Source organism: Marmota marmota, unplaced genomic scaffold (genome assembly GCF_001458135.2).
Source record: "Marmota marmota marmota unplaced genomic scaffold, marMar, whole genome shotgun sequence".
Classification (NCBI taxonomy): domain Eukaryota; kingdom Metazoa; phylum Chordata; class Mammalia; order Rodentia; family Sciuridae; genus Marmota; species Marmota marmota.
Window position 1 is genome coordinate 7,720,323 of NW_026000077.1, and position 25,524 is coordinate 7,745,846.

The 25,524-nt window shown below is 39.4% G+C and overlaps 1 protein-coding gene and 2 long non-coding RNA genes across 3 annotated transcripts in view; all 3 read left to right on the top strand.

Annotated features, from left to right (window-relative positions):
• Positions 1–16,986, top strand: part of LOC125620183 — a 55,039-nt gene extending 38,053 nt beyond the window's left edge. The window contains exons 2-4 of the long non-coding RNA XR_007351784.1: positions 12,268–12,408; positions 14,215–14,309; positions 16,837–16,986. This is a non-coding gene — a long non-coding RNA (uncharacterized LOC125620183). The remainder of the gene's footprint in view (positions 1–12,267; positions 12,409–14,214; positions 14,310–16,836) is intronic.
• A 3,697-nt stretch (positions 16,987–20,683) lies between these two features.
• On the top strand, positions 20,684–22,238 carry LOC125620194. Its single transcript, XR_007351791.1, has 3 exons — positions 20,684–20,890; positions 21,377–21,428; positions 22,140–22,238. It is a non-coding gene; the product is annotated as an uncharacterized LOC125620194 (long non-coding RNA).
• A 2,785-nt stretch (positions 22,239–25,023) lies between these two features.
• LOC125620186 overlaps positions 25,024–25,524 on the top strand; it is a 5,752-nt gene continuing 5,251 nt past the window's right edge. Inside the window, exon 1 of the mRNA XM_048814600.1 lies at positions 25,024–25,159. Within this exon, the coding sequence (XP_048670557.1) occupies positions 25,024–25,159 (136 nt within the window). The remainder of the gene's footprint in view (positions 25,160–25,524) is intronic.

The following is a 25,524-nucleotide window of genomic DNA, read 5'->3' on the forward strand; positions in this document are numbered from 1 at the left end:
AGGAGTGATTGGAAGCTCTGTCCCGCCGCGGGCCACTGGGCCTTTTCTGTCGGTGGTCACAGTTCCGCCTACCTGGCAGGCGCGGGGGGTGGGGGGCGGCTCTGCCCCTCAGCAGGCCGCTGGGCCTGCTCTGTGGGTGGTCACAGTTCCCTCTACCTTGCCGGCGCAGGGGGAGGGGGCGGCTCCTGGAAGTTGTTTTTCATTCACACAAAAAGGCAGTTTATTCCTGAAATTCTTGTAGCAAATATGGGCTAACTTTGCTTTGGCATCCTGATAAAGGGAAATACCTCCCACATTTCTTAGGATACAAGACTTCTTTTGTTTATCAGTAAACCAATGTGCATCTAAAGTGGAGGTATCTATGTTATACACTGAAGTGGCTCTGAAATGAGACTAAAATTTGTGGTAGAAGAAAAATGCTGAAAAAATTGTGTACTCTTATCAGAAGCAAAAGCCTAGGCAAATTATAGTAGAAGATTTGTAGTAGAGATATTCTCCTTGCCCATAAGGCCTCTAATAATTATCTGTCTGTATATCATTGAACCATTCCTTTAGCCCCTAAATTTATAGAAAGAGGAAACTCTTTGTAAACGTGTAAGTTAAAGGAAGACGGTAATAAATGATTGGCACCATTGACACTTTCAGGTAGGATTATGTCATACAAATTTCTACTTGAAAACAAAGAGCCTTAAGTGCAGCCTAACTTTACAGTGTATTTCTTTTTCTTTTTTTTTACATTCTTTTTAAAAATATTTTTTTAATTTTAATGTTTTTATATGACAGAAGAATGCATCATGATTCATATTCTACCTATACAGCACAATTTTTCATTTCTCTGGTTGTATAGAAAGTAGAATCACACCATTCGTGTCTTCATACATGTACTTAGGGTAATGATGTCCATCTCATTCCACCATCTTTATGTTTGACCACCTCTTCATAGTATTAATTACATGATGGCAAATGTAGAAGAAAAACTGGCTATGTTTTCTCAAGCTTTGAAAGACTGTACTGCTTCTCTGCAAGTTGTGAGGATGTATGTTTTTAGCTGGTAAATATTGACAAGAATGGAAATATTATTAGTTGTTTGGAAGAAAAAATAAATAGATGACAATTTCCACATGTAAAAATTTCAAATTAATGAAATTTTCTTCTCTCCATCTTTTCCTCCATTCTTTCCTATTCTCTATGTTATGTCTATTTTACCTACATAGCAATGTATCCTACAGTAGGAAAGAAGAAAAAAATCCTGTATTAATTTACATATCAAAGTAAAACCAAAAGCTTGGGTAATTTTTCAAATGAATTATCAAGTTGTTTGTACATGTACACCTTGCTTTGTATTCTATTCTCCATTTCCTGCATTTGATAATAATTGGAAATTGCAAAAGAAGGTAGCACAGAGCTTTATTATTTTCTAGCTATGAAAATAATTTAAAGTCAATTAAATATAGAATAAGTGATCAAAGGATCGGCTAACTGAAAAAAAGAAAAAAAAACCATTTGGTCATTTTTTGGAAATAAATTTTGGATAAGTGAATCAGGTATTTATTCAAACTTATATGTTGAGTATTTTTGTTACATGGAGCCATTCAGTGTATACCTTTTATATTACTGAATTTGGGATTTGAGCTTTCCTAAGTATAATATTGAAAAGCTAAAAAAGCCAGTGATATCTGTGTATCTACTTGTTTACCTTATGACTGTGTTCTTTTGTTTCTTTGTTTAAGGATTAAAACTAGGTGAGCTAACTATGCCTGGCAACACACAGGCTAGCAGCATCACTGACAATAATGAGCTTACGTCCATCAATTCCGGTATTTTCATTGGCAATTTAAACACAGCCATTGTCAAGAAGTTTGACACTGAAGCCATTTTTTTCAAAGTAGAGAAAAATAGTTGGATGCTCAGTTCACAGAGGTTATGCATTTGTACAGTACATGAGTGTGCAGCATGCAAGAGCTGCAGTGGCTGGGAAAATGCCAGGATCATCCCTGGTCAACTTCTGGGTAAGCCGTGTTCACTTTCAGATTGAACAGTAGGTTTTCTCTGCACACATCTGCATACAGTTTCCTCTTTGAAAACCCAGCACCACCATAATATCTTTTTCCTTTTTAACCAGTTATGGTGCTTGAGTATTTATAGCTGTGTTGTTTCCTTGTTCTCATTGTTTTGCATGTAGGTATATTTTCTGTGCAAATTTATAAACTTGATCCTTTGAAATATGTGTTACTTCTACCAATCTTAGCAGAACCAGGCAAATAATAAATTTGCATTACATGTAACATTATTTTCCTTAAAATGGTGTGTATTTTCCAGAAAACGATAGACTAAGTAAAATAACTTTGTATATTATAATATTTGCTCAGAGTAGCTGATTATTATTTTTTTATCTCCAGGTTTTATTTTTGGGAAGGAAGAAGTAGAATAGGGTAAAAGGAAGCAAACTTTGTAGAATTGGAAAAGGCATGATGTAACTCATTCATTTTTAGAAATCATTTATCTCAAGTGTTCAATCATGTACAATAATCAGATATGTGCCTAATGTCCAAGAAGTAATATTGTATATTTTCAGAGAGAATAATATAGTCTGAAGTCATATTCCAAGACAGAAGAAAATATGTCTTAAATAATATACAGGTAAGAAGTAAAAATTAGATAATCCTTAGATGTTTTCCCCCATATGGAAAAATACAATCAATATATCAGTGAGTCCCAAACATTTCTTGCTGTCCAGATTTACATCTCACACTGATTATTATACAACATCTACTCTTGATATTCAGCAGGCATGTCAGAACAAAATTCTCAATTTTTCACACCCCCACCCTGTTTTACCCCAAACTTCTCTCTCATTATATTTGGAATCCCTATTACTTCACTGTTCTTATAAAATCTTTGCTTTCATCCCTGATTCTTCCCTTCCCCCTACATTCCAAACACAATCCATCATCAAGTTTGCTTGTCAATATATCCCAAACCTAGTCGCCTTCTAAGTCTGCATTGCAGGCCAGTTCATGCAGGCTTCCATCTTACATCAGTTGACTACTGGGAGAATCTCCTAGCTTTTTTGTTTCCGTGCTTACCATGTGTCTTTTAAAAACATCAATTATATTATGCTGTGTACCTACAATGCCCTACCATCACATTCTCAATCTCCTCCTTTCTGTCTTCCTGTACCTTTCTAGTAAGGCTGTCCACCTGGATGTGCATCAAGCCATCCAGAATCTTCCTACTTCAGTGGCTTTGAACTTGCTAGTTCCTCTACTGTGTTTTGCTACCTGATTTACTGTACACTGCCGGGTTTCTGTTCTCATGACTAAAAGGTTCAGAGGTCACTCCAGGTAAACTGGGCTGACTGGGATGCACAAAATAATCACACAAGGGACACAAATACCTTTTTCTTTGGGGTCGCTGTGATGGCTTCTCTGACCTTAAGGGTCTGCAGGAAGAGAGAGAGAGAGAGAGAGCGAGAGCACACGTTGACCCCTTTTATTGAGGAGAAGCTATTCAAATGAGGCAAGGGGTCAGGTTTCAGGGGGCTGAGTCTATCTTTATGATGTCCACTGTCAGCAGGTTGACTGACACCTGGGTAGGCCACACCCAAGGGCACAGTAAGAGAAGGGGACACACACAAGTCACTTCCATGGAAGATTCTATCCTAAACAGGGCAAGGGGTTATATTACAAAGGAATAGGTGAGCATAGCTCCACCCATGGGGCTGTAGCAAGACACACCCATGCAGGAGACACCGACCCTCAAACCCAAGAAGGGTGGGGAAAGCTCTGCCACATTTCTGTGACTGAGCACCTCAGCATCCAGCTGGGGAGTGTAACTCAGTCAAGTGCAAGGTTTGTCTCCCACAGTACAATTTGCTCAATATTTACCTCTAAAAAGAGGCTGTTCTTGACTAGCCTATTGAAATAAGTCTCCTTCTTCCCCATTGCCTTCACTGTATATGCTGTGATTCAACTTCCTATGCATTGTAGCCCTTATTAGTATATGATTATATGCTGTAACGTTATGTTACCTCTGTCCTGTTCACATACATAAAGCCAAAAGGCCATAGGAAACAAACAAAAATATTGAGATATCAAGTTTGAAGAGTATTACAGTATAATGTGAGAAGTATGAAATTTTATAAGGTACTTAAGAAAAATGTTTCAGAATTCATGGAATTCATAAAAATGTGAATTAAGTCTAAGAAATAGTTTTTGAGAAAAAAATTCAAAAAATACTTTACATAAATGGTTGTGATTATAAACCCAAGAGTAATCATTGCAGGAATATGTTTTTTATTTATCTTATTCAGTTCTTTTTTAAAAAGGTAACTCTTTTCATTTGTTAGTTTTCCATATTTCTCTTTGTTTTTCTTAATGTCTCCATTTTGTTTGTTTACCATAATATTCTGAACTTTTTATTTTTTGTATGCTGTAATTCTTTTTTCATAGCCACATTCAAATCAGTTTCAGTGAAAACTCCACTTATTACCTGTACCTTGATGGTTATCAACTAGCAGGTCCTTTTGATATGCATTTAGCTATTTCTGATTTAAAAAAAATAATGATTGCAAATGTAAGGTCAATTAAAAGTCTAGTTAACTTTTAAATGAAGAATAGCTAAATTTCTAGAGTTTCATTCCCTATACCCCTCAACTGATCATTACGTTTGTCTAGAATAATTCAGTGGATAAAGAGAAACATCCAGAGCAAAGAATTTAGTTTCTTAATTTAGTTCCTGAAAAAAAATGCTAACACCAGATCACTTTGCTTTGAGCAGCACCAAGTTAAAATACTTCATTAATAAAATGTATTTCTCATGTGCCCTCATTCCTCTTGGATTCTCCTAGTTCTATGCTCAGAACAGTGTCTGGAACAAATGTCTAAATCAGCCATAATCACACTTTGTGCCCAAATGCCGCAGTCCGGCTGCGGCAAAATAACCGGGGGGTGACGAATAACTTGTGTACGTTGATACAGCAGGAGTAGGAGCCGTTTATTGCAGGACAGGAGCAGTATTTATACATTCCACACAGCTTATCTAATTAGCATAAACTAGATACATCAGTCAACCAATCAGGAATCTCTACACCTAATGGCTCGGTTTTGTTACTTCTCAAACCACTCCCTCTGACATTTTGCCAGGCACCATCCAGACTTGTTTACGAACTTTAACATTCCCCTGGCAAAATGCCAGGTGTTATTTTGACTTGTTTACAGACTCTAACATTTCCCCCTTTTGTTTAATTTAAATAATGACCATAGTGGTTTTTACAGAAACACCATAAATAACCTGCTACAAACAGAAAGGGAGGATACAAAATGCCACAATACCAAGCCACTTGATGGCTCCATGCAAGAAGCCCTTGGAAAAATTATACCAGCAATGACACCATTAGCAAAGATACCGAGTTACAATTTGTTATAGATTACAGTTTGTTGTCTCAGTCCAGGTAAAGCAGTGTCTCAATAGATTAACTCACAGTCCAGGTAAATCACAGTCCAGGTAAGTTCTGTAGGTAGCTAGCTTAAATCACAGTCCAGGTAAGTTCTGCAGGCAGCTAGCTTAAATCACAGTCCAGGTAAGTTCTGCAGGCAGCTAGCTTGATCCGAAGTCTCATCTGTTTCTCAGCCAAAGTCTTGTCCGGTTTTCAGCAACACTGGAAATTCTTCCACCTTGGTCTTTACCGGCACTGGGACGAAGGCAGGAACTCCGGATGGCTAAAGAAAATCCTGTAGCATTCTACTAAGAAAACAACCTTCTGAACAATTTAGTACATTATCTCAAGGTTTTTTTGCATTTGAAATAAGCATTAATAGTGCTCATTACTCATCAGCTTCCAGGTGTGGGAGAACCATTGTAGCTTAGTTATTGGCATTGAAAATGACCAAACATCAGGGACACCAGTAGCATCTTCTGCTGGCTGTAGTGCCTGGGCAGCCCCAGATGGCCCTGGGGAGTGTCCCGGACTCAAACTGCTACTGGGCACAGGGAGCAAGAGCCTGCGAGACTGTGCCTCCAGGTCAGGTCTAGATTTGGGCTCGCGGCAGTGGAAGAGCCAGCTCCCCGGCCAGGAGGCGGGGAAGGGCCAGTCGCCGCCGCCTCTTGGAAAATCCTTGCTGCGCTGTGACCGGCTTGCACACTCGGCAGCCGCCTCTCCGCTTCACGCACCCTCCGGTAAGGAAAAGTATTTAGTAATAGCCTTTTGTTGCAACTTTTTTCCTGATAATCCTTCCTCCTCTGATAATCTTTCTTCTTCTGAACTTTCTTTTTCTTTCTGACTAGAGTTCCTGGGCTCTTATCAACACATGCCCTAACTATTCTTGGTTCCACTGGGGTGCCTTCTTCCCTTAGTAATTTACTTCTCACCCCTTCCATATTTTCATCACAAAGACAATACAATACACTGAGACAAAACAAGACACAAACATACTGTATCAATCTTCTCCATTTTCTCGAAATGGCCATTTTTCCTCTCGCCCTATCTGCCTAGGGACGAGCAGATTTGCTCCCGTCCTATCTATGGACGGGCAGCTTTTTTTCGTCACTTACCCCCGAGTGTCCCGGGGCTCCCCGTAACGGGCCACCATCTGCCGCAGTCCGGCTGCAGCAAAATAACCGGGGGGTGACGAACAACTTGTGTAGATTGATACAGCAGGAGTGGGAGCCGTTTATTGCAGGACAGGAGCAGTATTTATACATTCCACACAGCTTATCTAATTAGCATAAACTAGATACATCAGTCAACCAATCAGGAATCTCTACACCTAATGGCTCGGTTTTGTTACTTCTCAAACCACTCCCTCTGACATTTTGCCAGGCACCATCCAGACTTGTTTACGAACTTTAACATTCCCCTGGCAAAATGCCAGGTGTTATTTTGACTTGTTTACAGACTCTAACACCCAAATGCAAGTTAAATACTTTATTCCTTTTTGGGGGGAGGAATTAGTGGGGATTGAATTTAGTCAGAGGCACTCCATTTACAATAGCCTCTAGAAAAATAAAATACTTGGGAATCAACTTAATGAAAGAGGAAAAAGTTCTATATAATGAAAACTGCAGAACCCTTAAGAAAGAAATCAAGTCTTAGAAGATGGAAATATCTACTTTGCTCTTGATAGGCAGAATTAATATTATCAACATCACCATACTACCAAAAGCACTATAAAGATTTAATGCAATTCCAATCAAAACCCCAATGGCATCCTCATAGAAACAGAAATAGCAATCATGAAATTCATCTGGAAAAATAAGAGACCCAGAATAGCTAAAGCAATCCTTAGCAGGAAGAGTGAAACAGGTGGCATCTCTATACAAGACCTTAAACTATACTGCAGAGCAGTAGTTTAAAAAAAAAGCATGATATTGGCACCAAAACGGGCTGGTAGACCAATGGTACAGAATAGAGTACACAGAAACTAACCCACAAAATTACAATTTTTATATTAAACAAAGGTGCCAAAAACATCCATTGGAGAAAAGCTAGCCTCTTCAACAAATGGTGCTGGGAAAACTGGAAATCTATATGCAAAAAATTGAAATTAAACCCCTATCTCTCACCCTGCACAAAACTCAACTCAAAATGAATCAAAGACCTAGGAATAAAACCAGAGACCTTGCATCTAATAGAAGAAAAAGTAGGCCCTAAAGTTCGCTTCTCTACATTCTGTTTTCACTCCTCATCCAGGCTTGCCTCTGCTGCTAAGTTTTATTATTTTCTAAATCAATTTTGCATCATCTAAGGGAACAAATTGTTTATTTCTCCAAAGATTAGTAGCTATCCGTCTCAGCAGTAACTCAATGATTTTTTTTTCAAATCTTCACATCAGAAAGACTTAGATGGGAAGGAATAATTTGAGTCAAATCCAGGATGTACTAGTTGAAGTATGAAAGTTAAAACTTTATGCCATACACAGTAAATCTTTCTCATTAATTTCTTAAACCACCTTTGAATTGGGAGATATAATTGGAGCGATCATATAAAGAAATTTTAATTCCCACTTTCTGATTCTGTGTTTTTCTTTGTTCTTTCCATATTATTGCTTCTCATTAGTGGTATCAACTAGAAATTCTTAAATTATGATGGAAAGTGACCTTATTTCTAAAGCATTTAAAGTTATCACAGGTGAAATCTTTCTCAAGAGCTTTCAGTCTTTCATATACATGGATATATAATCTGAGTCAATAATGAATACTGAACATTAAATTGACCTCAATGATTGGAGCCCAAGTTTTTTTTCCCTCAATTTTGGCAAATTTCTGACATAAAACTTAGAATGTAAGAGTTGAAACAAACTATTAGAATAATGTACAGACTCTGAAAGTGTTTCCAGGTAGCTACATTTTTTTCTTTTCTAAATAAAATGGAAATTTCCAATAATTTTTACTGAAGAATAATTTGGCTTTCTGAATTTGGTAGTTTAAAAAAAAGATAAAATTGTTAGAGGAGCTGTAAGTAATTCAATAAAGGACTGAAGGCAAAACATCATGTGCTTGATAAATTTATGTAAAGTTTCTTCCCTAAGTTCATTCCAGCACCAAGATAAAATAGTCAGGGTCATAGGTTTACATTCTTCATGATTCAGGTAATTTACTTTGACTCTCTTCCTGACAACCATTGGACTAATCCTGCCCAGATATCCTATACATCTCAATACAACAGTGAATGAAACATGAAAGACAGATCAGAGCCAGTGCAGAGGCATCACAGATACAATATCTGTAAGTGAATATATTAGTAGTGTGATAATATAGATGCATATTTATATATGCCCACGTTTGTGTGTGTTTATACACACACACACACACATAGTATCACACATATATACATCTATCTACATAGTAAAACAATTCTTTACAAAAAGGAGATCTCTGATGAATGACAATTATTTGTTTTCATTTTAGTTTTTAAAGCAGTAAACTTAAACCAGATCAACGTTCTGTTTGATCAGTTGTCAAGTTCACACATTTGTACTTTTACAGGACTATAAAAATGTTTGTTTCAGAGGGAGCAAAAGTTTTTGGCAGTTTCCTAAAATGGGCAAAAGTTAAGCCTAAACTCCTCTTACTGTTTGGCAACTTAAGGTGCATTCTAAATTCATAATTTAAAATCTTTATGCTGTTTATCTCTCAGTAACAACAGAAGTGACAGGTTTCCTGTCTGAAATATAAATCATTTACCATTATTAATTCTCCTCTTTTGACTCCCAAGCACAATGCCCTCCCCAAAGCATTCATAGCAAAATGTTTGTTAAGGATATCTAGTCAGTTGTCTGTGGTAGAGGAAAAATGTTCCAAACTCTTGACCTACAATTACAATTTCTGGCAAACTTAAAAAGTACCATCTTTGACATTTATTTAGAATTTATGTCCCTGATTTCTATTGGCTCAGAGACACAACTGTTGATTGAGGACTTGTAAAACAATTTGTTTTGACCTCTGCTCTACTATTTGCCAAATTAATTTAAATTGAGCCAAAAAATTTCTATGTATTTTTATCAGTGCAATAACCAAAATTCTCAATTATCCCATTAGATTTTATTTCATCATTTCTCCCACATTGTGTCCATTAAGTTGTTTAAGATTGTATTGGCAAATTCCTCATTTTCCTGGAGTTTGTACTTGGAAGTTCACCAGGTAAACATGAAATCAATAATACTTAATTAAAAATAAGTACAGGTGCTCTATATATTTCACAATGCTTAATTAATCTCCCCCAATAAAATAGTTCAATTCTATTTTAACAATGGAAATAGTATTATGAGTCTCAAAATATCTTCTGTTGCAGTCAGTTGTTAATTATGAAGCAAAACTTCATTCCTATTTCTCCCTTGGTGAGCGATCACACTACTTACTGTTTATCATGGCCTGAATTTTATGCCATGTAAATTGGTTTTATATACTATAATTGCATATAGTTCATGAAAATTCTAAAAGTTTTCCAAGATCTGCCTACACTATTTTTAAAATTATTTTAGAAACCATTTTATTCAAGTTCCTATGTCAAAATTGTCTTCTTAACATTCATGAAGTGGCTTAAGCCCAGACCATTTCTTTTGAGATATAACATGATTGCTAATGTCATTAAATAATATACAAAGACACATTGTGAACACAAGACCACAAAATAAAAGTATAAGAATGGATACAGTCCACACTTAATTCTTTTCAGGTTATCTAAAAATTTGATTTGTCATCATGTTAATTGATTATTTGGAACACTGAATCTAATTGATCTAGTCACTTTACCAAGGAAAGAAGATAGTATTAAACAAGGGCTTTGATAAGATTGTTAGGGAGCACTAAAAATAGATTAGTTTGAGGCATGTTTTAATAAAAGTGGTGCTGTGTAACTTTCATAGATAAAATATATGTTCACATGTAGAACAATGTTTTGCTGACAAACTGTATTTTCAGTTCTTCAAAAAACAATAATCTTTGCATTCAGTGCATTCTAGTTTTGTGTGGATATTGTGCATTATATGTCTATGAGTTCTTCAAAGAAATATGAGAAATTATAAAACTGCCAGAAATCAAATATAGGAAAGTCATACTCAGTCATACAGATTCCTATATAATTCACCTTCTAAACATTAGAAATAATTAAAGTTAATCTAGCTGTTAACTAACCTATGTAAACACATTTTATGGACTTTTCCATGGATGCATATAGGGATAGAAAACCTAGTTAATAACATTAAGAGATTTCAGTGTAAAATCATCAGTGTCTTTTGATTTTAAAATGAGTATTATTAAAAAAATCCCACTGAAAAGCAACTAATTTTACATTTTCATTGGACATAAAACAATTAAATAGTAACACTTCCCCAAAATCTTAAACTAAAGCTTTTCTTTTTTATGAAAGCAAATGCAGATACATAAAATTGTCTTAAAGCAACCTGAGTCCTTTGTTTCCACATCTGTGGCTTCAATCAACTGTAGATCATTTACTGTGTATGTAGTCGGGCCTCTCATGGTTGCAGCTGTACTAAACATGTACAGGCTTATTTGTCATTCCATAAACAATACAGTATGCAAACTCTTTAGTTAACATTTACATTGTATTAGGTTTATGCAGAATCTATAGATGACTGAAAATACCAGGAAGTGTGTGTGTGTATTATATGGAAATACTATACCATAAGTTTTATGTGTTCTTTCCAATGAGAAATAAAGAGTACACTTCCATTTTTAAAAATATTTATTTATTTTTTTAGTTCTAGGTGGACACAACATCTTCACTTCATTTTTATGTGGTACTGAGAATCGAACCCAGTGCCTCATGCATGCTAGGCAAGCACACTACCACTTGACCACATCCCCAGCCCAGTACACTTCCATTTTTAACATCAAAATCTATAAAACAAAATTTGGCTTTAATTCATGTTTGAAAACTAAGTATAAAATATCATTTAAAATATAATACCTGTGTATTTGTGTGTATGTACATGGTCACACAAATGTATAAAGTAAGGGACACTGATTGAGTAATAAATGGAAGAAAGATACTGAATTATTACTTCTAATTTAAGAGCTAATTTCCAACAATTTGCTGTATTTTTCCTGCTCTTATTAGTTTCACCAAGTCTTTTTTTTTATGGCTGCAGCCCAAGTTATCCTCTTCAGCTTTAAAGTAACACACTAAACTCACCCATTTATTTGAGAAGCATTTCTTTTTGGGAACTGTCCTATGATGGGCTTCATGAGAGTAGGAATAATCAGCTTCATTAAAGTTTTTAAACTCAGAATCTATGTCTACACTCTTGTATGGATAAATTAAGATTGAGATGTATATCTGGTTTATGCATGGTTGGCTGTAGCATATTGGCAGGGATTTCATACCAAGGAACCAGGAAAAAAATGAAAGCTATTCACAATATATAGAGAAAGAATCCTAGAATGCACAAAACCTCTTGGATTCTGCAATGTCTCAAGGGCATTGACTTCTGATATATGTATAAATCGATGCAATTTATAGAAAAGTTGGAGCCACTGTTGTGTTCTCTGTGCTGTGGGTCCTGCTTGTATCAGATAGGGAGCATTGAGAATCCATCATCCTCAGCTCGTTTTCTTACTCAGTGCATCTTCTTTTATGTCCTGCCATGAAAGCAGCAGCACTCTGCCATTATCCTAGGTGGACCACTTTCTTTCTCTTAGAAGGTAGTTCCCCTGACCTTCTGTGACCACTCCCTTAGGCCTCTTGAGAACCATCTGGGACTCTTGCATCTGAATTTCTTGGTTTAATCATACACTTCATCACACCAGGCTGAAAAAGAGGGACAGGAGGAAAAGGAGGAAGTGGAAGAAGCCCTGAAGGACTCAGTCATGAGGCTCATAAGACATCCTCCATTTACTGTGAACTGCCTGATATCCACCAACCTCCCTGCCCAAGTGTTGACCTGTTGGGTGAGTATGAAGCCTCTACTCTTGATGCAGCTTGGGAGTAGTTCACTAAAAGAGAATTATACTGATATCAGTCATATTTCTGATGGGGTTCAGTGAAAATTCAGGATGGTGAACACAGGAATAACCAGAGTGGGGTGGTTGTGGAGACTGCACCAGTCCCACAGGCACCACTGATGCACGTGTGGAGCAGAGATCTGCATGGTCTCGTTCCTCCAAGCTGTAACAGGTGATCTCTCCTATAATGTCCTTGCTAATTTTTGATCCTGAACAGTAAGTCTACTTTGAGGATTGGTGAGTGTACAAATAGGTTAGTGTTCTTGATTGTATCATGGGAGATATTGTTTGTATGGTCCCTCATGAATGTGTTATAATTATTCCTGAAGGCCTGGACTGGACCCTGACACACTCCACTCCCTTTAATAGAAATTATCCTGTTTTCTCAGTAGCACAAAAGATCTTTCCTCAAGGAAGGTCTATAGATCCCACACAGCATGTCAGTCCCTGTAAATAATCTCAAAGCTACAAAGAAACACCAGCTTCTGGAGTAAGGTCTGTGTCTTGAAGAAAGTGATCTAGAATCCAGTCTTCAAGTTTTTCTTGATCACTGGGATAATGAATAGTTTCAACTGATCACCAGATTCAGAAAATTGAGTATGATGCTATTAATTGACCAAACAAGGGATATCTGACCAGTGACTAAGGAAATGACACCTTTCCATTTCTCAGAAGATATACTCAAGTGTTCCTTGAGTGTCCTCCTCAGAGTTTCCTTTCATCACATAAAGAAAACACTCACTCTGTGAATAAATTGGTACAGGGTTGGTAACAGGACATAAGGATAAGTTTTTGTTGTGTCTGAATATATTTGCAGAAACTCAAGGCAATCTGAAGCAAAAGAGCCAGTGAACTCCAGGTAACTGTGAAAGTCATGGATAATGAATGTAATGGTGACATCTTGAGATTGCAGATCCCAAGGAAGAGCAAAACTGCAGAATGTACTTATTCCATCCATTCTGATAACCAGGAGGGGATCCTTTGTTTTCCCTGGTGTTTCTTTTCTTGGCTTCTACCTTCCATTAAGTTTTACCTTAGCAACCTAGAGACAGTCTTTTCCCTGGTGTTAAAGTCAAGTTTCCTTCATTCACAGTGAAAACTGCACTCTCCTGTGCAAGGTAGTTAGGAGGAGACACACATCATTTTCTGTGGGTTTGGCCTGAGTTTGTTGGCTTTGTTGAATTCTATAGCAAGAAATGTGACCAAACCACACCAAAGTCATATAAATCAAAATATTAAAGAACAAGGCCTGAATACCCAACATCTTTTGGAATCAATAATGCCTCAGGAACTTTGATTTGTCAGAACTGTTCAAGAAACATGGAGCAGAAGACACTGGGGTTGTACCATCTGTTCTGGCTGTCATCATGGTATGACAAGCCTGTACCACACAGGAAAAGATGAGTCTCCTTCTTCATCAGCAATGTTATCTAACCAGTGAACTGAGAGCACCTAAAGATCTCTCTCACACTCCACCCTCTTTCTTAAACTCCCATTAAAGTCACACTCTATAATCAAAGAGGTTTGATTTGTTCCTGTGCTTTGGAGGGATAACCACTCTGCCTTCTGGACTTTTTTTTTTTTTTTGAAGGTTTTAATCAAGACCAGCTGAGTAGTTGTAAAGTCCGATCTTTCATATTTTAGTATTTTGCTTTCCTTACATACAGCTCTCTGCATGGAGCTGCAAGTGGAGGAGGATATGAATGAAGTGCTGATGGACTCATTGAATGAGGTGCTTTTGGCTCATTCCAGGTGTCATGACTTGTCTCACTTCCCTGGCCTCCCAAGCAAGAGTCCAGCCTCCCTCCCTGAGGAACATGTGGTTTACTCTACTCTGGATGTGGCCAGTGAGTACACTGCTTCCATGAAAAAGGTGGTGGAATGGGGCTGTAGCTCGGTGGCAGAGTGCTTGGCTATGTGTGTGAGGCACTGGGTTCGATCCTTAGCACTGCATAAAAAACTAAACAGATTAAAGCATACAAATAAAACTGTCCATCTACAATTATTTAAAAAAATTAAAAAGAAAAAGGTGGCTCCTGGTGGGTTCCCAGGTAGCCTCCCTATTCTTCAATTTCAACCCTCTGTATGGGTAGAGAGATCTTCCTGCAGGCAGGTCCCATAGTTACTCATTGGTATGAGTCAAACACTAGGACCAGGTCTGAAGTACAGGCATTGGGTGGGTCAGGTAGCTGCACTCTTCCTACTTTTAGCCCTCCTGGCACTCGCTGGCAAATGCAAGTTATGGAACATTGTGGGCAAGGATGAGGAGAGTGAATGTATTCAAAGAATCTCATTCAGTTCTTTAGCATGCAGATGCCTCATCATCTATCCAAAAGACTCTTTTGCAGTGGGTCCTCTTATCTCTCCTCTACTTGTCCTGTTAAAATGTCGATTCTCAGCAGTGTTTTTTGAACATTTGTGGCTATCCAAAAGGACCGCAAAATCGCTTATATGTTTAGAGATGGTACCATGTTTGCTTGGCTCTAAGCTCCAGTCCCAAATGCTCATTGCCCATGTATGACATTTTCCCTGAAGGGAAGGCTTCACCCTGTCACCTGCAAAATCCATTAATAGCCAAGGATACTGTGTCCATGGCACACCAATAACTCTTTCCTTTGTGACAGTTTGCATATTCCATCTAAATCTACTTTCAGTGTCTTTTCTAATCTGAACCAACATGAATCAAAGTGTCTGCTGAGGGAACTTACCCAAATGGGTAAGTTAGAAGGCAGCTAGACACTTTTACCAGAACCTCTCAGGGGAAAAAAAAGTGCATGCTTGACTTTTTTCCAGAGTTAAGAAACAGGATCTGGGTCAACAATTTATCAGAACAGGACCGCCTACTCACTTGGTCTCCAAAACAAGGCCAGTTTTTATCCTAAGTGCAGGGTACCTACTTTTAAGTTCTCCTTCGGTATTCTTCTTAGGATATCCCAGTGTACCCAGAGAACATTTATATGCTTGTGTTTGCAATGTGTAAAGCAGGAGTGGTGTAATGTGGCTGGTCCAGTCTGGTTTTATTGGCAGGAAATAAATAACATAGTAAGGATGAAGGGTAAGAGCCAAATGCCCCCAGGTAATTCTGATCATCCAGGGGTGCTGAGCTAACTAATGTGATATGTTGATTGTATATCATCTTCCCTCCAGATCCAGGGAAAAATTGGTCTGCTGTATGTTTGTACCTATTGCACAGAGTTTCAAAGTGTGTTTTTAAAGGATATTGCTTGCTTTCTTCAATATTCCTGTATTAAATGCCAAAACTTATTATTTCTGAACTTACTGAAATAGAGTTCAAGTAAACTATGAATGCTCATAGGCTTCTGGCTTTAAATGAGTCAGAATTGCACTGAAGGACTCCTCATGATATCTTCAGAAACACCTCTCTCAAATCCTTATCACTTCTCAATGCTGCATCCATTCTGATGCATTCCTTTCTACCTGCATCAGGAAATTCTTTGTTCTAAGTCATGCTCAGGCTTGAGAGCTGTCACCCAGTTACCCCAGCAGTCACAGGAAGGGAGAGATTCCTAATTGTTCCTCAGTCAACATCTCAAGGACTTCCTCACAAGGAAGACTCTGGCAGTCCCCTGGGGAAGGTCCTCTGAGAGCAAATTGCTGATAGGAACAGGCTGGCACAGCACTTTGTCTCCAAGCTCAACCCAGGTGGAAGGACAGAGAGAAACACGATCATGTACACACAAGCTGCTGATTTTTACCAATTCCATTCACCCAAACAGCAATGCCATTGCCCACATAAGTTTGTTTTCCTTTTGGTACTTGTAGACTTACTCTGAATGAATCAGTCTCGGGATTTCCTGTATCCAGGTCCCATCCACCTTCTCATGTAGAGTCTAAATGCAGGGTTAAATTCAGACTTCCTTCCACATACTTCATCTTTTATAGTAGGGCTCTCAAAGCAAGGAATGCAGTTAGATATATATCTGTACTTATGTATGTTTTTATCTGTACATGTGTACATGTGCCTGTGTATACATATACATTTATATGCCTAAATGTATAGATATATACACATGTACAAATGTATTTTTAATAGTATCAAAAGAAAAGTACCAAGAAAGTACATGAAGTACCAATGTTTGGTGTTTACTAGTCTGCAGGAGGTAAACTGGCAAGTGCAAGAATGTATGAACAATTGCTCAGAAAGTACCAGAATATTGGTTTGAAGGCTTCAAAGGGATATTGCCATAGAAATCTCTGTCCAAATCCTACTATCCCATCATTCATTGAGTTCTAGTTATAAATTTCCCCTTGTATCCTACCTTAGGGATTTTCATTTCCTGATTGAATTTCAGGCACCAGAATTGGCCCCCTGAAGCTGCAGGAAGATGAAGATGCTTCTTTTTTCCTCAACAGGCATATCAAGGACCTCCTCACCCAGCATGACCCTGAGGGCCATCGAGAGGAACTGGCTGAAGAGCACAAGTTGGCAGAGCACTTTGTAAGGTGCCCAGAGGCCCTGCTCACAGGAAGCTGCTCCAAGGTGCCCAGCTCATGAGAGATTCCATTAGGCAAGTGATATTGTACCTGCTCTCCTGGTATCTGCATTTTGTGTGTAGTCTTGAATGACGAGGACTGCCTCAGTGGGAGGACAGTAGATTCACCCACTAGGTAGAGGTCATACTATCCCAACTGTTCCTACCTGAACCAGGCATGTGCCTTTTAGATGGCAGGCAGCAACGACCTAGCATACTTTCAGGAAGGAGAGTGTGACAGGTGCAAGTTTGTGAAATTGAAAAGAGCGTGGCCTAAGAAAGAAAACTTTTAAGGAATTTGCTTTAATTGTGGGCCAAGGGAGATTTATCCTTTCTGGTTTATGTTTTCTCTTCTCAAAAATATTGCTTAAAATGCACATGGCATGATAGCTGTAGCATTGAAACAGGGAATGTTTATGAGTTTACTTTTTAAAATCACTCTCAGGGTTTGTTTTAGGGAGTTGAAGTAGTAAAATCTGAGGGTGGGATGTAGGGTACACTGGAATACTTAAGAAGTGACATGGAGAGAATTTTCCCTGGTTAAGTGATAGAAGCAGGCCTGGAGGGTCCTGTGTAGTTCCCAGTTGTATGGAGTATCATAGGACAGGGTTGTCTTTCTTCCCTGAAGAGGAATGAGTATGTTTTCTAGGAAAGTCATATGGGGAAGTAAATCACTGTGCTGGGGAAGCAGCCATGTAGCAGGAGGTAGGTACAGCTGGAGCTTCCCAAAGTTTATCAGTTTTCTCCAGTTTCTGTTCATGAGGGGGAAAAAGACTCTGCCCAGTTAAACAACTAGCATGCTGCTCAGGAGATCCATTTTATGGGGTCCACTTTGTTTCATGGATAAGAATACATGGGCAGGCCATTTCTTTAAAGAAATGCATGAGATCTTTCTAAATTCATACCAATAATTTCTCTGTGTTTTTAATGGATGAGGAAGGACTGCCTAATGTCTAAAGGGGGTTTAATAAATTTGGTTGCAGGAAATAGCGAAGAGCATCATGATGAAGAAAAAGCATCACTTGAATCACTGGCCCCCAGGGACTCTTCACAGGAGGGTAATTATCAGACAAAAAGAGCACATAAACAGTCCAAAATAGCTGCAAGGGTAAAAACCATGTGCTGGTGTCACTGGTTTACTTTGCTAAACCACTCTGTATTGCCTGTTTTCTGTTGAGCATTTTTGTCATCTGTCTAAGGAGTCTTGGGGACTTTTTCCCTTAAAAAAGTCACTTGTTCCTTTGAAAGAACTAAAATGAGAATGACATGAGTAACTTCTTTCTGAAGTGTTATTCCAAGATCCTGGAGAGTTCCGCTGTAGCAAAAACAGCAGCTACACACACAGCAACATCATATCAAAATATTCTGTAGGTAGAAGGCACAAGTTCTGTGGGACTTTCCACATGCAGGAAGCTATATTGACTTGATAGGAGAGTGTAAAATTCAACTTTGGTTATGCATAAGGTTGACTCACTCCTGTGGTTTTCACTCTGAACTCTTTTCTGTTCCCAAAGCGGCTGTCCTGCTCTTCTCTGTAAGCACCACACTGAAGCAGAGCCAACTCAGTGTCCAAATATTATGAAAATTATCCTTCAAACACACGGTGCTGTCCCTGAAATCACACTTTGCAGGCTGTTTTGCCTTCTCTTCCCAGCTCCCTCAGCTCCACTGCCTCTTTCTCCTGGGAGGCATGGTCTTCGTAAATCACTGGCACATGGACGCTTTTCTAAGACCTATCATTTAGAATAAGAGTAAGTCCACGCGTAAGCCTTTTCTTCAGTCAACCTTTAACTTTCATACAAATTAACAATTTAAAAATTTAATAAAAAAATTTAAAACTGGCAAGAGCCCCAATTACAAACCCTAAAGTGCAATGTGGATTATAGGTGGGAAACAAACTGTTCTTAGGGCAGTTTTCTCTTCTTCACATCTGCAGAGTTATGTGCAGGACTCTGTATGTGGCACTTGTGGACTCATTGAAGGGGACACTAACTAGAAGGCTTCAGATGACACTGTAAAGGGACTTCATTGTAATAACAGTGGTATGCAACCACTTTTATGCACTCATTGAGTGTATCCTGCCAGGTACCTCAGTGCTTGGTCTTCACTGGAAACTGTGAACACAGAGATGGATCGAACATAATCTTAGCTTATATAGAACTGTCATTCTTGTGAACAGCAAGTGAAAGAATTGATAGTGGACTCATTGGTGAGTGTAGCCAGTGCTGTATCAAAAAATGTTGGTAGTCAGGTTGATCCCCCTACTGGTTGTTTCCAACAGGTCCCAGCATAATGATGAATGACTTCTCAGACCAACACCTGCTCTCCAGTTTGGCTTATAGAAATCTATACTCTCAAGGTCTGAAGATGATTCTGATGACATCAGTAGCTATTGAGTATGTTCTGGCCAGCTGGAGAAAGAAAGAGGCAAGTTAAGTAAGGCACATCAGTTCATCCTTGAGAAATTTTTCAGGATGTTTTCTCTGGACCTCAGCATTTTCTATCCACATCAAAACAAACTAATATTGGTCATTCCTCAGAGTGAAACTCTTGTTTTTACTCAAACTTCATTTCAAATGCAGAGGAAGAATTGAAGTAATTTTCAGGTTTGCAGTCCAAAGGGAGGAAGGTGGGGCTAAAAGCCTGGCTTTCTGAAGTTCAAGTGGATGACAGTCGATGATTTTTGTGTTCATAGAAGCAGAATAAACTAACTCCCCTGCTTTGCTCCTCAGTTTACCCTGTGATGTGTATAAAATGTAAAGTCTCCACGTATCTTGAGAACTTACATTGTAAGTGAGATAAGCCCAATGCATGCATTTGCTGAGCTCCTACAGGTAAAGCATTGGGCTCGTTTCACTGGGGCATGCTAGGAAGGGTATCCAGTCCTTACTGAAAGGAGCTTAAAGTGTCTGCTCCACATTCAGCCATGGTTCTCAGTAAGTGAGAACATGGATAGCACACACCAGTAGCCTGACCTGGTGAAGGGAAGGTTGCCATGAAGAGCAGAGAAGTCACTGGACTTTATCTGCTGAGGACTTAGTAAGAGGGATCTGGGAAATCCCCACCAATGATTTCCCACAGTTGAGGGTTCACAAATACTTAGCATGGCTCCCCTTCATGTTTCTATTCTCCCTTCCATTTTCCTATTGCCTGAGCCAATAGGAACATAAGTAATGGAAGTGAGGAATTCCTTCAGAGTCTGATACATTAACAGATGTTCCAGTGAGAAAAAAGAGGCCACAGTAAAAATGCAGTATAATAAAATAACATTGATCAAGTGCAGAAAACAATTTCAAACACTCATGGTTTACTTTTTAGTGGTCGAGAGTGCTCTTTGTTCTGTATTTTTAATGGATTTTGAAATAATGGCTGCATATTCAGAGAAGAACATTCTGACTATGTTACATTGGCAGTTTTGCATTGTTCCCTTGAGGAAAAGCCTTATGATCCACTTTAATATTAAGGAAATAATGAGGTGACCCACTGGGTACTCCTGGAGATAATTTTAACTTGTTGGGAAACCATTTTTACTTTGAGGATTCTCAACATATACCCTTAGGAGAAATGTGAAATATAGTAAGTTTAGAGGAGGGAACAAAGAGAAGTTGGTAATATTGGCATGAGGGTACACAAGTCCTGAGACTGCCCAATGAGTGGTGGTCTACGTCTGTGGTGACCTTCTGTAGAAACCAGTGGATCAGCCAGCATGAGGCCATTGGAAGGCAGGGGCTCCCCACATTCCATGACATCTCCTAACTTCTGATTCTGTTAGACTGTTACCTAGCGCACTCGGCCCTACCTTCTCACTTCTGTCTTGGGTCTGTGCTTACAAGCTGAATTACAAGAACACAAACTGAATTTCCAAGATCTGGAAGAAAAATTCATCTTATGTCAATCTACCATGTATGCCCTAGCCAGCCAGTTCCAGAAATATCGTAAGTTGCAGATAGGTTTATGGTCACTAAAGTGGGGTATGATTGTCTGTTTCCCCTCTGAGAAAAAGATTTTCTTCAAAATTTATTCTCCTCTTTTCTTTCATCAAAATGAAATCCATTGTTAGCACATTTCCAGAAGTAAAGATATTGGTATTTTGCCTTCAGTTAACTGGCAAGGGAATAATGAAACACAAAGTCTACACCAGCTTCTAGTTTACAGGGAAGTGTAGGGTGTGAATAGGGTTAATTCCCAGTTACTGATTTCTACTGGAGGCATGGAAATGCCTTTTCATCCTCAAGAATAGCTCAAACCTTTTTATTAGGATCCTGTCTGTACCATATCAGATCCACAGACATATAACAGCCGTGTTGGTAAAGGTCTGGGACTAATGACTCTCCATTCAGTTCAATCTTCCCCTGTGTTTGTAGTGAGTGATGTGACACTACTGATTGACTGACTGGGTATTTCTGAATTTGACATTTCAGGGAGTGGTGCAGAGGAGGAGAGGGGAAAAGAACAGGAATTACTGGCTCCCAGGTAACCATGAGTTTTAAGAGCCTGGAAGAGGATGGGTTAAATATGAGCAGGGTCCCCGATGAGCAAACCAAGAGGGACAAAGTGTCCACACAATTCACATGCAAAGGAAACACAAGCTGCTGGTATGACTGCATTCCTCAACCAAGGAAGAAGTCCATCTTTTAAGGAGATGTTTTTTTTTTTTCTCTGTGGTTCCTGTCTGATTCCAACTAGAAGTAATCATACTAAACTTTTTTTACCTCACAGAATCTACATCTCCTGTCTTGTAAGGGTCCATTGAGTATGAGATATAAATCTGGTTTCCCTCTGGTTGATAGGACTTTTGGGCAGAAATGTCATAGCCTTGAGTGGGGGGAATACACATACTCACACACATCTACAAATGCGCGTGCACACACTCACACACACACACCCATACACACATACACACTTAAAATCCATTCTCTATGTATGCTGTGGGTCATGGTTGTATCACACAGGGAGAGTGGAGTCTCTGTCCTCAGCTCTTGTCTAGTCAGCAGACTGAGCCTCTCCTCCTATCTCCTGCCATGAAGACATCTGCAACCTGCCCACATTCTATGAGAATCTTTTTCTTTCTCTTTCAAAGGAGTACCCTCTTGCCCTTCTGTGACCACTCCCTAGGCCTCTATTTAGACCACCTGGGACTCATATTTAATACTTCTGGTTTAATTGTACTCTTTATCCCCCCAGTATGAGACAAGCCACACAGGAGAAGAAAGATATCCTGCTGGACATATTGGATGAGGGCTGTAACACTTGCCCCGATCACCCTGAATCATCAGATAGCCACCAGCCCCCCTGATTCAGTGCTGATCTGTTGGGTGAGCATGAAGTCTCCCCTTCTGTAGATGCAGCTCATGACTACCCCATTAAAGCACAAATGCACTCCTAGCAATCATACTTCTGAGGGTGCAGTGACAAGTTCAGGATGGTAAACCTAGTACTAAGAAGAGTGGGGAAGTTGTAGAGATTGTAACCTATTCACAGGCACCATCGATGCATGTGCATAACAGGCTCTGCATGACCTTATTCTTCCAACCTAGGACAACTGATCTCTCCTACAGGGTTCTTGCTCATGTTTGATCTTTGATTCTAGGCACAAGCCTATAATCCCAGGTGCTCAGGAGGTTGAGGCAGGAGGATCTCGAGTTTAAAGCCAGCCTCAGGAAAAAACAAGGTGCTAAACAACTCAGACCCCTATCTCTAAATAAAATATAAACTGTGATGCTGGATAACTTTGTGGGGCCAGGAATGAGGACTTTGAATGCAAGATGGGAGTTGGAATTATTCACGGGGATGTAGGAATACAGTTTTCACAAGCAGAATGGGAACATGTTGAGAGTAGGGCATTGAGTGAGAAGGCTAGTGAGGCTGGGCTCAGCAGCACACACAAGTGGTCCCAGCAGGAGGTTCTCTCATGGCCAGGAGTGTGAGGCCAGCGTAACACTGTGCAGCTATATCTTAACAAAAGTGAACCTGAGGAGACAGTTGATCTTTGGGGAATTTCACAACCAGAGAAGGTAATGAGGAGAGTGGATGAATCTATAGACACCAGTGATGAGGGTCTGATGTGGTGTGCTCTCAGGGAGATGGAGCCGGTCACATGGAAGAAATTTAGAGAAAACTGAAGCAGACCGTGGTGAGAATGAGAAGTTTTTATGGAGACCGTGTGGAGAACACAGCAGTGAGCAGCCGGCCATGTTGGTCTCATTCCTTTCTGAGCCTGATTTGGGTTGGCATGAGGCTGTTGGAAGACTTCAGTCAGCTCAGTTTCTGAGGGCATCTGTTCATTTTCCTACGGACATAGAACTCTAACAGGATGAATGTCCAAGATGCCTCATTAGGATGTGGAAAATATAAGGATTATAGACCCAGCATCTCTTCACAGTTCCATACAATTTATTTACAATAAGGAGCCAGCTCCTCTGCTGCATTGCTTACAGCTGCTAACAGCCTCCAGGTGGCAATAGACTGTATATGTGTATGGACCGGTGGTACATAGGCCACAGGAGTCATAGGCTTCCAAAATCCAGAGAGGGTCCCATTACTAGAAATGTTATGTAGCCACTCGACACCCCTTTCCATGGTATCCTAGATTCTTTCCATGATCTTTCCTCCCTGGGGAGAGAGATCAATAACTCTTTTTATTTCAGACATGTCCTTGAGTCTCAATAGAATGTCCTCTCTACAAAAAGTGACTGAGTTTAATAATACTGGGAAAATAGCCTTGAACTCATTTTTCCCTTCAAAGCCATCTTAAGTGGATGATTTTTCTTTACTCTTTTCTTGGCACCTGCCTTTGTTGTTGTTGTTCTTGTTTAGTAACATATGACAGTAGAATGTATTTTGCAAATTATACATTATTAGAGTATAACTTATCCTATTTATGGTCCCACTCTCTCTGTACATGACGCGAATTAATCCTGGTCATGTATTCAAATAAAAGGCTAAGAATGTTAGGTCCAGTTAATTCTACTGTCTTTCCTAGTCCTCTCTCCCCTCCCATCCCTTTATTTTCCTTTGTCCAATCTAGTGGATTTCTATTATTCCCTTCCACTACCTCCCTTGTTTCAGGTTAGCATCTACAAATCAGAACATATAGCCTTTGGTGTTTGGGATTGGCTTATTTCACTTAGCATGATATCTCCAGTTCCATCAATTTCCTGCAAATGCCATTGTTTTATTTTTCTTTATGGCTAGTAATATTCCATTCTCTATATACATTACATTTTCTTTATCCATTCATCTGTTGATGATGTCAAATGTTGGTTTCATTTCAGGGTTTCTAAGGAGTCTCCATCCTGCTGTCTATAGTGGCTGCTCTAATTTTCAGTCCTACCCAAAATGTATGAGAGTACCTTTCTTGCTCCATCCCCACCAACATTTGTTGTTACTTGTATTCTTTATAATTGCCATTCTGATTCAAGCAAGATGGAATCTCTGTGCAGTTTTAATTTGCAGTTCTCTAATTGCTAGGGACGTTAAAGAGTTGTGCATATATCTTTTGGCTATTCCGATTTTTTCATCTGTGAAGTGTGTGTTCAATCCTTTGCCCATTTATTTGTTGGGTTATTTGGGGGGGGGGTTATTGTTTTGTTTTTGGTGTTAAGATTTTTGAGTTCTTAATATATCCTGAAGATTGAGTGCTCTTGTCTGAGGTGCATGTGGTAAAAATCTTTTCCCATTCTGTAGGCTCTCTCTTCACATTATTAATTGTTTCCTTTACTGTGAAGAAGCTTTGCAGTTTGCCATCCCATTTATTGATTCTGGCTTCTTAGCATCCCAGGCACAGAAACCAAAGGTGACATATCCATCACACTCATGATCTCTGTCACTGTACCTGAGTCACTGGATGGTTTTTCCCACAGGCAGGGATATAAGAAATGGGCATTCTGGGGGTACTAAACAAAGAGAGCTGGGATAGTTACTGAACCCTCTTCTCCTTTTAGGTGTCACTGAGAAGGGCTGTTTCCAAGGGCCTTTGAGTGGGCATGTGAGCTCCAGTGTGTCAGAGATGCAAGCTTCAGATGCACACCTGGATGTAAATGCCCAAATGAGCAGTTGTCAGGGGACAATGTTGGGTCACCAGTTCTACTGGGGTGATGGTGGAGCCAGGCTGAGCCTTCCCTCTGCTATCAATAGCTGTGTAGCCAACACTGACCCTGGAAAACAGTGGATGCTCTTCCCAGGTCAAGAAGGAAAGGGAATTTGTAAGCTCTGATCCACGTATTGGTTGTTAGAATGTTGTGGGTGGCAGAGATGATGGGCCTCTCCATGTTCTCTCAGGGTCAGACTGAAAGCTGAGATTCTCTGACATAGTGATGTGACAATACTGATTGACTGACTGGGTATTTCTGAATTTGACATTTCAGGGAGTGGTGCAGAGGAGGAGAGGGGAAAAGAACAGGAATTACTGGCTCCCAGGTAACCATGAGTTTTAAGAGCCTGGAAGAGGATGGGTTAAATATGAGCAGGGTCCCCGATGAGCAAACCAAGAGGGACAAAGTGTCCACACAATTCACATGCAAAGGAAACACAAGCTGCTGGTATGACTGCATTCCTCAACCAAGGAAGA